The sequence below is a fragment of the Myxocyprinus asiaticus genome, chromosome 7, assembly GCF_019703515.2.
Source record: "Myxocyprinus asiaticus isolate MX2 ecotype Aquarium Trade chromosome 7, UBuf_Myxa_2, whole genome shotgun sequence".
Taxonomy (NCBI): domain Eukaryota; kingdom Metazoa; phylum Chordata; class Actinopteri; order Cypriniformes; family Catostomidae; genus Myxocyprinus; species Myxocyprinus asiaticus.
The window spans coordinates 17,999,306-18,011,943 of record NC_059350.1 but is presented as its reverse complement, the minus strand read 5'-3'; the positions used below and the strand labels follow the sequence as shown (position 1 = coordinate 18,011,943).

The window sequence follows — 12,638 nt, the reverse complement described above, 5'->3', positions numbered from 1 at the left end:
ATGAATAGCTTATTTGTAATTAATTTTAACACGTGCTTTTTGGAGTATCATAGTGTTGCATGCATAAATACACTAACTGTGTACAACACATTGCAGTTTCTTCATACATTTGCCTTTGGAGCTACACACAGTTTGGGCTGCCTGTGGAAACCAATCTGTCTCTGCACGAGTAGCTTCTGGCTACGTATTTCCTGAGTGCTATTTGATTTGACTGTCACGTCAAAGTAAGTATATTTGAAAATATCTTCAACAGTCTCTCTGGGCCCAGAAACGTAGGTATCATTTATTTCTATAGTACTAGAGACTAAGTTCTGCTTATTAACATCACTTATCCTCTGTGAATAATTGAAAAAGTGTGTAATTTACCAATGCACTTTTAAGTTAAATAATATAATTACATCAATGCAATAACAGGTCTAAGATCGTTTAAAACACAGTGGTTTATTGAATTTATTACATTGCTTACATCTTCAATATTATTTAAGGTTTGTGTCTCTGGACGGAAGTGCACTAAGTGGACTCAACAGTTGTTTCAGACACCAGCATTCTATACGACCACAAAATGACATTATAACACTTCATGACATTTTCAATAAAACATTTACTATATCATAACATCGACTAATCTTCTTTATAATTAAAGAAGGATAGAAACACAGAGAGATAATGAAAGTGATAGAAAGACAGAAAGAGACAGAACTTCACGTACTCCTTAGTGGCAGATCTCATTTTGATTCACAAACAATGTCAGACAGCAACACACAGTCTCTTACCAAGAGAGTATCCTCCTTCAAAAATGGAATGATTTTTCCTCAAAAATCCACTGTCCGTAGCAGGAAATTGCACATAAATATTCCATTAAATAAAGTGAGAGAACAACTGAAAATGACTTCAGAGGCCCTCATTTCATGTCTTTTGCTTTAGTCTCATTGTTTCAGTTCCAGTGCCCAGACATGCTGCGGCCAACCAGTTCTCCCTTTGGTTTTCTTGTCATTGCTGCTCCCTGAACTTTTCAATACGTCATTCTGTAAAAAACAAAACAAAAAACAAACAAACAAACAAACAAACAAACAAACAAACCAAAAAAGGACAAAAAGAAGGGTTATTCGTAAAAAATGGTTATTATTATACCAATAGCACACTGGCTACCAATTTTTATCAAGTAAAAAGTAAAGCTAGTAACAGTTCTTCATGCAACAAAAAATGTTTACAAAATGATACTGTAAGTAGCCTACATAATACTACTTATTATCTCTGAAGGGCAAGTTTGCATTATATGTATGTCTAACATGGCAATGCTTTTCGCATGCTGTTGTCTTTTAACCAACATTTATGTCTAATAAATGGCTGCAATATATTATTATAAACTATAAATTATAATGAAGACCATGAAGTTTATTAAGAAATACATCAAAGTAAATAATTCTTACCATGTCCTTCTTTCGCCGGTCTTCTTTGGAGTCTGTCTTTTTGAATTCCGCTTTGAAGGCCTCTGCTTCCCCGTTCTGGTCGTCTTTGTCCAGAACGTCCATAAGATAAGCAATGTAACTTGTGGCCAAGCGAAGTGTTTTGATTTTGGACAGCTTCGTATCCGCGGGCACGTTGGGAATGCATTCCCTTAGTTCTGCGAAGGCGCTGTTGATGCTCTGAGTCCTGCGCCTCTCCTTTCGGTTTGCCGTGGGTCTACGTTTCACCGGGCGAGGTCCCATTCCAACGGCGCCAGCCCCCGGAACTCCTCCGTAGTGCGAGTGGTCGAGCCCGGGTGCTCCGGTTGAGTAATCGGGACTGTACGAGGGTGCCATTGAGTAGTCTGGAGGAGACATCTCCGGATGGCTAATAAGCCACCCATGGAAATAGGGACTTTCTTCGTGACAGCGACTGGCAGCTGCTGCAGCAGCGAAGGAATAACCGTCATGATGCATCACCGGGTGGTGGGGAAAACCTCCAACTAAACTCATGGCGACAGACTGATCTACCCTACGGCGAACCACAGACGGAGTATCCTTTTGCTTTTAGACTGTGCGTAATTTCACTTGACGATTTAGGCACTGGTTGGCTCCCCATACAAAGTACTCACTTGGTACTTTTTCAAATAGAAAAAAAAAAAAATGCTTCCCGCTTATTTGTCCATAACAAAGCTACTACTGAAATTATAGCAGATCATTAACGGATGAACAAAATAGGCTTCAGCTGTAACTGCAGGCTATCTATTACTAAAATCATTTACTTACTCTTACATTCTCCATTGCAAATATCCATCATGAGAAAGTTCCATTACAAATCGTCGTTAACGTTTTAGCTGAGTTCAGACCCTTTACTGCATTTCAAACCCGCGATGGAATCAATAAAGTGGAGCGTTGGATGGAAAAAGTTCCAGTCCCGGTCGATGTTGTGCAAGCAATTCGTAGCCTCACTCTGTAGAATCAGGCGAATTCCGCCGTTTGATCTCCATGTCAGCTACATCTTTAGAGCTGCTTGGGTTCATATATGTCGTCAAAACTGTTCTCAGCCAATAACGTTGTAGAGGAGGAGGGACATAAACTGCATCGTTAGGGTGTTTACGCTCCCAAATTGCACTAACCTTTACAAAGATACTTCATATATATAGAATGTGTATAAAATAAATAAGAAACAGGACTAAATTTAACACCGTATGCCAACATATGCTGCCATTCCATTTTATTTTCTATTTAATTCTATATATTAGGTATGTGTGTGTGTGTGTGTGTGGCGTATATAGGCTATAGCCTACATTTCTTTTAAATATAGACTTATAGATGTGAACCACAATACTGCCAGTCTTTCTTTAATTTTAAGTTAAAGCCATGAAAGCAGAAATACTACAAGTTAAATAAAATGTTTTATTTTTTAAATCACAGGGTAGTTTGTATATTTTACATACATAGTGCATTGATGTCTTTTTAGCAACAAGAAGAGATATTAGTCCGAATGAAATGTATATAAATTACATGAACTTTTATAAACTTTATTAGCATGCTGTTATTACAAAAAAGAAAAGAAAAAGAAAAGGAAAGTGCAGAGTAACATATTGTTTTTTTCGTTTATAACATTTTTTAGTCCCTCATACAGCTTAAACAATTCAATATTCTTATATTAAACATTACCATTTTAATATAACCATATTACCACTGTGCATTTTTATCTGGTCTAAATATGCCAATAATAATAATAATAATAATAATAATAATAATAATAATAATAATAATAATAATAATTATTATTATTATTAAAATTATAATAAGAAACAACAATATGAACTGTTTTAAGTAGACTATTAACGCTTTTACTGAAATATCCTACATATGTTCAATTTTTTTTTTTTTTTTTTTTTTTTAACTTTGCGTTTGGGGAATATAATACACTTTTCATTCGGCTCGTCAGTACAAACGGATATTCAAATATATACGTGCACTGCGTAATTATAAATGAATTATAAGTCAAATAAGTTTAAATTTATAATAATAGTATAGAATAGAATCAAAAATAGAATAATAGACCTTTTTCGAACTCTCAACATAAAACAAAAATAATGTACACAAATGCACATTCTCTTTATGAAACGAAAAATGTTTTTCATGTCACAGTATTATGTTAAATGGACTACTTTCCGAATTTCAACTTTGTTTTTGCATTAAAAGTATTTTATGAACAGATAGAAACACACACACACACACACACACACACACACACACACACACACACACAAAATAGAATGAAAAATAACAAATAATGAAGGTGTTATAAAATATTTTAATTGCTTTGACTGAAATCCAAATCTCTGACTGAAATGATCATCAGTCAACACCAGATTAATGTAATACATTTTTATTTATTTATTTATTTAATTAATTTTATTTATTTATTAATCCGTTTTGGAGAAAATTGGAAAGCCTGATAAAAGTGTAGAAAATCTAGACCGGATCCAGAGGACATTGTAATTCTGAACAGGGTTGGTTGCAATGCCTCTAATACCGTGCAAGTATCATTGTTGATTGTGAGCCCTTTCTGATGACTTAACGGGCTGACATAGGTGGTTTTATTTTGACAGTTCACAATGTACTCCTCTAGTTGCCAAATATAACAGCTATGTTAAACAAAGTGTGAATATCTATAGCTATTCTTGTGTGTGTGAGTGTGTGCGTGAGAGAGAGAGAGAGAGAGAGAGAGAGAGAGAGAGAGAGAGAGAGAGAGGCATAAGGAGAAGAAGGAGAGAAAGAGGGTGTGTTTGTGTGTGAGTGTGTGTGTGTAAAATGTAACAAATTTAACAAAGGAAGGTTCATGATTTATTCGTGTTTAAGTGTTGTGTGTGGAGTTCAGGCGTAATTCATCTGTCTGAATGGAAGTTCTCGAGTAATTTAAATAGGCCGAGTCTCCAGTTAATGACATATAATCAGCCTATAGGTCACTTGGTCAGACTCCTGGTACAGACCCCTCCTCCTCCTGATCTCCTTTCAAACTGAATTTTGTCAAATTAAATAGTTATGCAGAACCAAACATTTGAGCATGAGAGAAGTTCCTAATAATCGTACAGCATGAATCGAAACGTGATCAGAAATTATGTTTTCCCATTAGCAGAGCTGAAGTCTAAATGAGTGAGTAAATAAACTGAAAATAAATGCCTGCATGGCTGAATTTGTATTTCATTGTAAATATCGGGGTAAATAGCATGTTCTCAACAAATAATCTAGAATAAGGTCATGATAAACAAATCCTTACAACACGATTTAATCCTCCGCATAAGCGTCTCGTCAAAAATACACTAAACAGACGGTGTACTTTGATGAATATGATATCTACATTTTTAGTCTACTGATCCTCGTTAAATCCAACCTCTGCTTTCAATTTTGCTGTTCAGTTCTAAAATTTCACTGTTATGCTTCAAGATTCAAGTAACATAATAAACTCTGAATCACTTGCTTCTCCGATATATTTAAGACGGTTTAAATTTAAAGTGTGTGTAAATTAATATTTTCCTTATTGACATACCTAATCATGAAAAGGGCTAAAACCAAATGTCCCATCCCCCAGTCGGTCCAGTGGCCGGTGGGCTCCTTCTTTCCTCTGGAGGTCTCATTAAGAGAGTCTTGTGCTATTTTCAACATTTCCTCAATCCTGTGACTTAAAATAAAGCCGCCCAGTCACACCGGTGGAAAATCCACCCAAATCACGTTACCCAAATTCTCTGCCAGACGTTTGTTCTTTTTGTCGTTTTAGTTGTGATAATTGACTGTCTTTGAAAACTGACATGTTTTTCCCACCTCGCCCCTCCAGTAATACTCAGGCAGGTAAGCCGTAACAAGCGACTCAGCTTAATTTATATCAGTATTAAGCCCATCTGATATGTCATCTGATATGGACCAGGCAAAAGGCCAGATTTAGGGGACATTTACGAGATTTTCAAACAATTCATCTGCCCTCATGAATCACAGTCATTATAAACAGGTTATTCTAAGGATGAGGTGATCTTTCTTTCTTTCTTTCTTTCTATGTATAGCTGAAAATAAATCGTTTAAAGCAATAATTAATGCCATATAATAATATTAATACTATAATAATACTAATTCGTGGAAAATTACTTTAAATAAAAAAGACCACATTCATGGTTAACATTTCCATTAATTAAAATGTATCAGGATTGTTAAATATGAATGATTTGTAATTATGTAAAATGTATAATTACACGCATTCCATTGGTAAATAAATTCTAATTAGCTTGTAATAAAATAAATAAACAAATAAATAAAATAAAAAACAGACCAAAAAACATCCTAATTAATTTGTAGTTTCTATATGGATAAGCATTTTGAATTATTATACAAAAAATAATAATATAGCATGAACAAGCTGATATATAGGTATTAAAAAGGAATAATCTGTTGGTCAAGAAATTATAATCAAATGTTCAATCAATAATCAAATAAACCAGCGCTGTGCTTACCTTAAGATTTAGAAATAAAGAATTCAATTACATTTAATAAATTATGGTTGGGTAAATTGTTGACACTGTAAGACGGCCAAGAAAACAAAGGGGAGGAATGGTCATTCAGTGCTCCAAAGTGCACCTTTCAGGCTGGCTCTGAAAGTGAGGATGAGATATTAAGTGTTAGGGGGTGAACAGGTGTTATTGGACATGGGCTTCTGAGTGATGATTATAGATAACAATTATGAATGGGTTGGAAAGAGAGAAGAGAGTGACAGGAAAGAAAGAGGTTGGTTCTCAAGGATGAATGTTATAAAATTGATTGCATGGAATTTGGAGTAACAGCCGCTGACAAAAGAGATGGTTTTAGGCATCCATGGTGCACAAGAATGTTAACATGAACACAAAATCAGAATTTGTTGCCATTTGTCTCTGGAAATAAACCTGTATTGTCACATATTATATAACTTCTGTCCTAATCAAACCTTCCTAGATGGGCATGTAACAACTTTACAGTTATGTGAAATTTAAATATTTTATCATGTGTTGTGGTGGTCAATGTAAATATTTATTAATTTCATGTGATCATGATTGCATAACACACATAAATGTGTACAGTTTTTGAATTAAGCATTGCTGTTTATTTAAAAATGATAAAATGTCAAATAAAAAAATTTTGTTTACTATATGCAGTCCTAATTTATTCAACTGCAATTGCAAGCCACAATTATTACAGTTTTATGTAGTAACAAAGAAAAGAAAAGAAAGGGAAAAAAATGAGCATTGAATAAATTCAAGAGCTCTCAGAAGTTCCATAGCCAACCAATGATTCGAAATTGACCTGTATAGATTGGTTGTGCTGGTTTCTAATGATGGTTAACTCTCTGTCTGGTCAGAAACACTGCCACTATCACCATTCGTCTCCAACTTATCTTCATTCTCTCCTTGTGTTTTTACAGACTTTCCCACTGGACTACAAACATTGCTCTGTTCCCCCCCTCCTCTTCATCTTTCCATCACCACCCACTTCTGTTTTCATCCCCCCTTTCTTCTTGCACTGTTTCTGATGGTTCAAAGTCTCCTCACCTCTTCTTCACCAACACTCACTTCCTTTCACCACACACACATACATAGCAATACAGGGTCAACTTTTCCATTGTTTCTTGCCCTCCTGATTTACTCTCTGATTACGTAAAGCAGAAACGTGTGAGAAAAAGGGCCGGTCTGAATGGAGGGTTAATCTCCCTGTGCCTCATGATCAGGCTGCTGTCTATTTCGTACCGCTGAGGTAAATGTTGAAGCCCTGCAGACAGTAATATGAGGAGCACACCTGACACATGTGGGTAATACAGGCCTCATAGCCAAAATGGTCAGAAAAGCCCCTGTGTCACAGAGACGTACATCTCATCTATTCAAACACCAAGCTCAAGTTCATGTTTGGCAGCCATGCAGCCATTTCCTCCTGATGACAATTTGCAACCACATTAAGTGTTATCACCAATCAATCTCCACCCAAATAAAATGAGGGCGAAAAATCATTATACTAATGAGGACAGCTTATTTTCAGATACGCTCACTTTGCCAATCATCATCAGTCTGCCCTCCGGTGTCTCTGCTATGCGGCTACATCTTCTAAAGCAATTTCACCCCCCAGAGTCTTGTATCCACATTTTTTTTCCCCAGCGCAGACTAATTTGAGAGACAAATGAGATTTATAATTCACATTCTTTGGCCCTAACACAATACTACTAACCAGTTTATGCAATACATCACAAATCCAATGAAAAACAGGGAATCTGGCCTTTAATCAGAGCCATATGTGAACATGTTTGTGGTGCACACCGTATGCACAACAACATGACATCTTAGGCCTATTAGAAGACCGCAATATGCTTTAAATGACCTCTTCCTCAATTTCAGTCACAGCTTTTACAAAACAACAAGGTTTTTTGGAAGTGGCTGTGGCAGGATGACTATTATTCTTTGATTCAACTTGGATTGTTTTTGGAAGAATCAAAATATAAGACTCCCAATGTCATATGTATTTGAGTTTACGGACAAGGGAACCTCCAACATAGTCAAACACATAATATTTGTACAAGGTTGCAAAATCGCAAGATATTGTAGCCTATGACTTGGCTTTTACAAAAAGACAAACATTTTATTTGCAGTGACCAACCAAACAGCAAACACAACTTCACATCAGTACAATACAGGTATAAAATTTTAGCTAGCCCCCTATCCAACTCTTTATTTAAGAAAGGAAATGTCTGTAAACAAATCTGGTTACGCATTCTTTATTTATTTACTTATTATAATACAAATAACTGATGAATTTCGATAACCCGTAGTACGCTTCCCTCGCCTCCTTCCAAACCCCACTGTTTTTTTTCTTCTTCCCTGGTTGACAAAAGTTTTTTCCTATTAAAATCATGGTTTAGGTTATGGTTAAGTTTATGTTTGGGGTTTGAATTAGGGGTTAAATTTGTAAGCTTGTTCAAAACCTTAATGTTTCTCTTACTTACGTGCAGTACGTAACGTATCCTATGAAAATAACACTGTCATTTTAAACCCTAAAGTTGTCATTACTGGAAACATCAAGAGGTCTTAGTTAAGTATTACTTGAAATGTCAGGTTTTGTGCTCATAACTCAAATATTTAAGTTCACTGAGCACATTTATCTTAAAAATTCATAGACTTAAGATTTAAGTGTTACTAACTCAAACTTTTGAGTACAAAATTAAGGCTATGGGAAGTACCCATTATGCTTTGCACTTGAATTATATAATTATGTTTCCTTGGTCAAAGGGAAGTTATGGGAGCATTTAAATAGTTGTAATTAAGAATTTATAGAGGTTTTAGCTCTTTTGTAGTGTTATTTATTTTGTTTTGTTGCAAATAGTTGTTTTGTGTGATGTCACCATTAGTGTTATCAGTGTCCCGTTTGGTCAGGTGGTGATAAGGAAGATTCTTGAGCAATTCAAGTTTGAAGTACCACCAGTTTTCTCCTGAGAGTTGTAAGCAAAACCTTTAGCTGTATAAGCAAAGCGCAGCTTATAAAGAGAACAAACCAACCCTTCAGCAGACAGCACAACACAAAAACGCGTTCTTGTATTCAAAAGACAACTTGATGGAGCACATATTTAGGGTTGTCAGGACAGTTTTTCTAAGTATTAAACTACATTTAACTTGACACAGCGACCTAAAAATGGTATGTATAACACACACACACACACACACACACACACACACACACACACACACACACACACACACACACACACACACACATATATAATGCCCTAATATATGCATTTCTTTGGAGCATTACGTTTATTTAATGACTGACCTAGGATCTTTATTTGAGCTGTGCTATTGTTTGATCTAAAATGTAATAAATTCAATCAAAATTATTAACAACAGTAGAAAGAACAATATTTAAATTGCAAATCTGAGTTAAGTCTACTTGCATCTAGTTACCTTCATTCTATATGAACACCAAGTTAATTGTACTAAATAGCATATGTTTTGGAGAAGCCATTACTCAATTCAGTTGAGGGAATGAGTTTAGAAATGAGAAGAGTCAACTTATTAGGGTTTTCAGTGTATGGTTCGGTTTTGGGTTTGGATAAGTTATTAGACTTTAAGATTAGGTTTATGTTTGGCTTAGGGTTAAAAGTTAGGAAACCTCATAATGATATTTTTTGTTGGTTTTTTTATTTTTCTCTATAGAGTAAAAATCATACATTTTTGTATGAGCCAATTCGTTCGATTTCTTGAGCTTTAGAAACCTTGTATTATTATTACGAATTGTTGTGAGATCGGGTTGGAACCTCCTTATTCAGTACCCATAATATTGTCTATGTTAACAAGCTTTGGCATACTAGTCCCTCAATTAATCATACACTTGTAGATTTCTCGGCTCTGCATCACATCCTCCTTTACTCTTAGCCACACATGTCTGAAAGCCTCAGTTATCCAATCACGCCTCATGGGTGAGAGGAACTGTTTGATGATCGCTCATTTCTTTGGTGTTACTACAGCTGGAGTATTCCCCAGAAGATTTTGGACTGTTGCATGTCTGATTATTATCAAAACATTCAGAATGAATCGTGAGGCCATGAATCACTTTATCTAATACAGCTGTTTTAAACTTTTCAAAATCTGACACTATTTGTGGAGCTGGGATGTTGTAATTTTCAATTAAACCGCTGTGTGTATGTGCCAAGAGACCAGCTTCCTCTTTTGGGGAGATGATGGATGGGAAATGCCAAGCAAAAGTATTACCTTTTCCCAATGTACTTTTATTTTTTTTTTTTTTTGCAATGGCTGTAATATGCCAAGCAAAACTGGACCTTCACCTTATTTGCCATCAGCTGTTCACTTAACAGGTGCACATGTTTGTGGTGTGCTGGCTGCTAAGGAGAGGAAGGTGATTGGCCAGGCCAGCTTTTTTTATGTATGTTTGATGCTGTGTTTGGACTTGTCTCTGTGTACAACCTTGCACCAGGATTTGCAATATGTCCTCTTTGGGGCTCATTTGGAAATGCTTGTGTTTGTGGATCTGAAAAGAAACAAAAAAAAAAAAAACAGTGCTAATCTAATTCAGAATGGAATACAATACAGTTAGAATTCAGACTGAGCCTTCTGCATGCGGGGTCATTGCTAATAAGCTATTGTTTTCCTTTTGGATGTGTGTGGAAACCCCTTGTTGATCTTATAGAGCATGAAAAGACTTACTCTTGCCGTGTCTTCTCAGAACGTTCTAGCTGAGTCTTGCTTCCACTTTGTTTTTCTTTAATGGGGAAATGAAAACAAACAGGAATTAGTCTGTTATTACAAACTTTCACAGCTCATTGATAGACCTATGTTTTAAATGCATTTAAATTAGTTGCAAAACAACATCAACTTATTTCCAGAATTAATTTGATTAAACAGTGGACATATGTCAGTGCCTGTATTTTCTTTCCCTCTAAGTGGAGCCATTATGCTTTGTGAGACTTCTACTGTGGGTCATCTCATCATATCAAACCCTAGTGGACAGACACAAGGCACACACAACACTCAGTCCATTTTTAATGCAGAGAGGTTAGATTGTCACAGTGGATATGATGGAGTGCTTTTCTTGGCTCGGCAGTATTTCACCTTAGTCTGTCCCTGCCTTCTCCAATAATGAAGTGTGTCTAGGTTTACATGTCATGGTCTTTATTCACCAGGGTATGCGTATGTGTATGTGTATGTGTAGGAAAGAGAGACAAAGGGGGCTGCAGTGGAATTCCAAAGAGATAAATACCTAGATATGAGTCAAATCCCAGGCAAACAGGGACATCTTTGCTGGACCGTTTGGGTATTACTTGGCCTGCGTTTGTGGTCTAACCCGATTTATAGTAGTGCTGCTCGCATCAAAACTAACGTATATCATGCTGGGGCTCTCCTGGCGGCCATTATCCCCCCCAACAATGTAATCCATGCACACAAATGTGCCTAGCATTAATTTACGGCACACTGATGGATTTACACCACTCTCCCCATTAGTGTGTACATTACCATGGGCATGTTATGTAATGGTGTTAGGGAGATTTGGAGAAAGGATAACAAGTAATAAATTTGAGCTCTTCTGTGGTGAGAACGAAGAGTTTAGGTTCAGAGTGGTCAGAGTGGAGGTCTTGCTAGACCTCGGCTCGCTGAAAATGACAGAGCGTGTGTTGAAGAACAGTTCTTTCTTTGTGAAGTGTGATGAAGTCTGCACTATTTAGGTGTTAGTGTTTGAGGTATGTTGAGAGCCACTGTATTGAGAGGGCTGTGCTGAAACTGAAATCATCACGTTATACGTCACGTCATGTATAACATACTAAAATTTATTTTGATAGATGTATGCTGGTTTTTAATTACTATCAGATGGAAATGTGTAAAAACTAGCCACTGGTGCAAACATGCTACAGTTGTAGTTGAATGCATTCCTGTTCTTATGTTTTGAAAACAGAGAGAGCTTTCCCCACAAATTTGCATGCACGGAACATTCCTGTGGTGATGTGACATATGAAATGAGGGGCATATTCTGTAAGTCAGGGTCAGAAAATAATAGAGCAGTAATGAGCAACTGAGTACAGCTGAGCAAAATCATCTTGATAACAGGATGCAGGGCAAATTAGGTCACAACCCTTTGGTGATGTAGTTAGGCTAATTGTGTATGATGTGGTTGTTTTCATATCATATATCAAATCATAGCGTAGCATAGCACAGCATAGTGTAGCGTAGCATAGCATAGCATAGCATAGCATAGTATTGCATAGCATAGTATAGAATAGTATTGTATATCATAGCATAGCATAGCGTAGCATATGAATACCTAATAAATTCTTCAAACGTCATCATGCCAACATTTTGTTTGCACCATGTAAACGTCATTCCGTTCTCACCTCAGTGTGGACGATTTCGTCATAGGCTCGGCAGTCTTCAGATTTATTGCATGTGTTTAAATATGTTTCATTATACTTATTTTCATTATGCATTACTGTCATACTGACTTTTGGATCTGTTCCTCACACAAAGCCATCATAAGGCATCAGAAGATCCAGAATACAACACACAGGGGCCTGGGTAGCTCAACGAGTAAAGACACTGACTACCACCCCTGGAGTCATGAGTTCGAATCCAAGGCATGTTGAGTGACCCTAGCCAGGTCTCCAAAGCAACC

The 12,638-nt window shown here is 36.3% G+C and overlaps 1 protein-coding gene across 1 annotated transcript; it reads right to left on the bottom strand.

The window, feature by feature from the left end:
- Positions 1 to 422: 422 nt before the first annotated feature.
- Positions 423 to 2,606, bottom strand: hand2 (heart and neural crest derivatives expressed 2). The gene is made up of 2 exons (XM_051703025.1): positions 1,431 to 2,606; positions 423 to 1,025 (listed from the first exon to the last, which is right to left on the bottom strand). The coding sequence occupies exons 1-2, from the start codon at positions 1,956 to 1,958 to the stop codon at positions 927 to 929; spliced, it is 627 nt and encodes a 208-aa protein (XP_051558985.1). The 5' UTR covers positions 1,959 to 2,606; the 3' UTR covers positions 423 to 926.
- Positions 2,607 to 12,638: the final 10,032 nt, after the last annotated feature.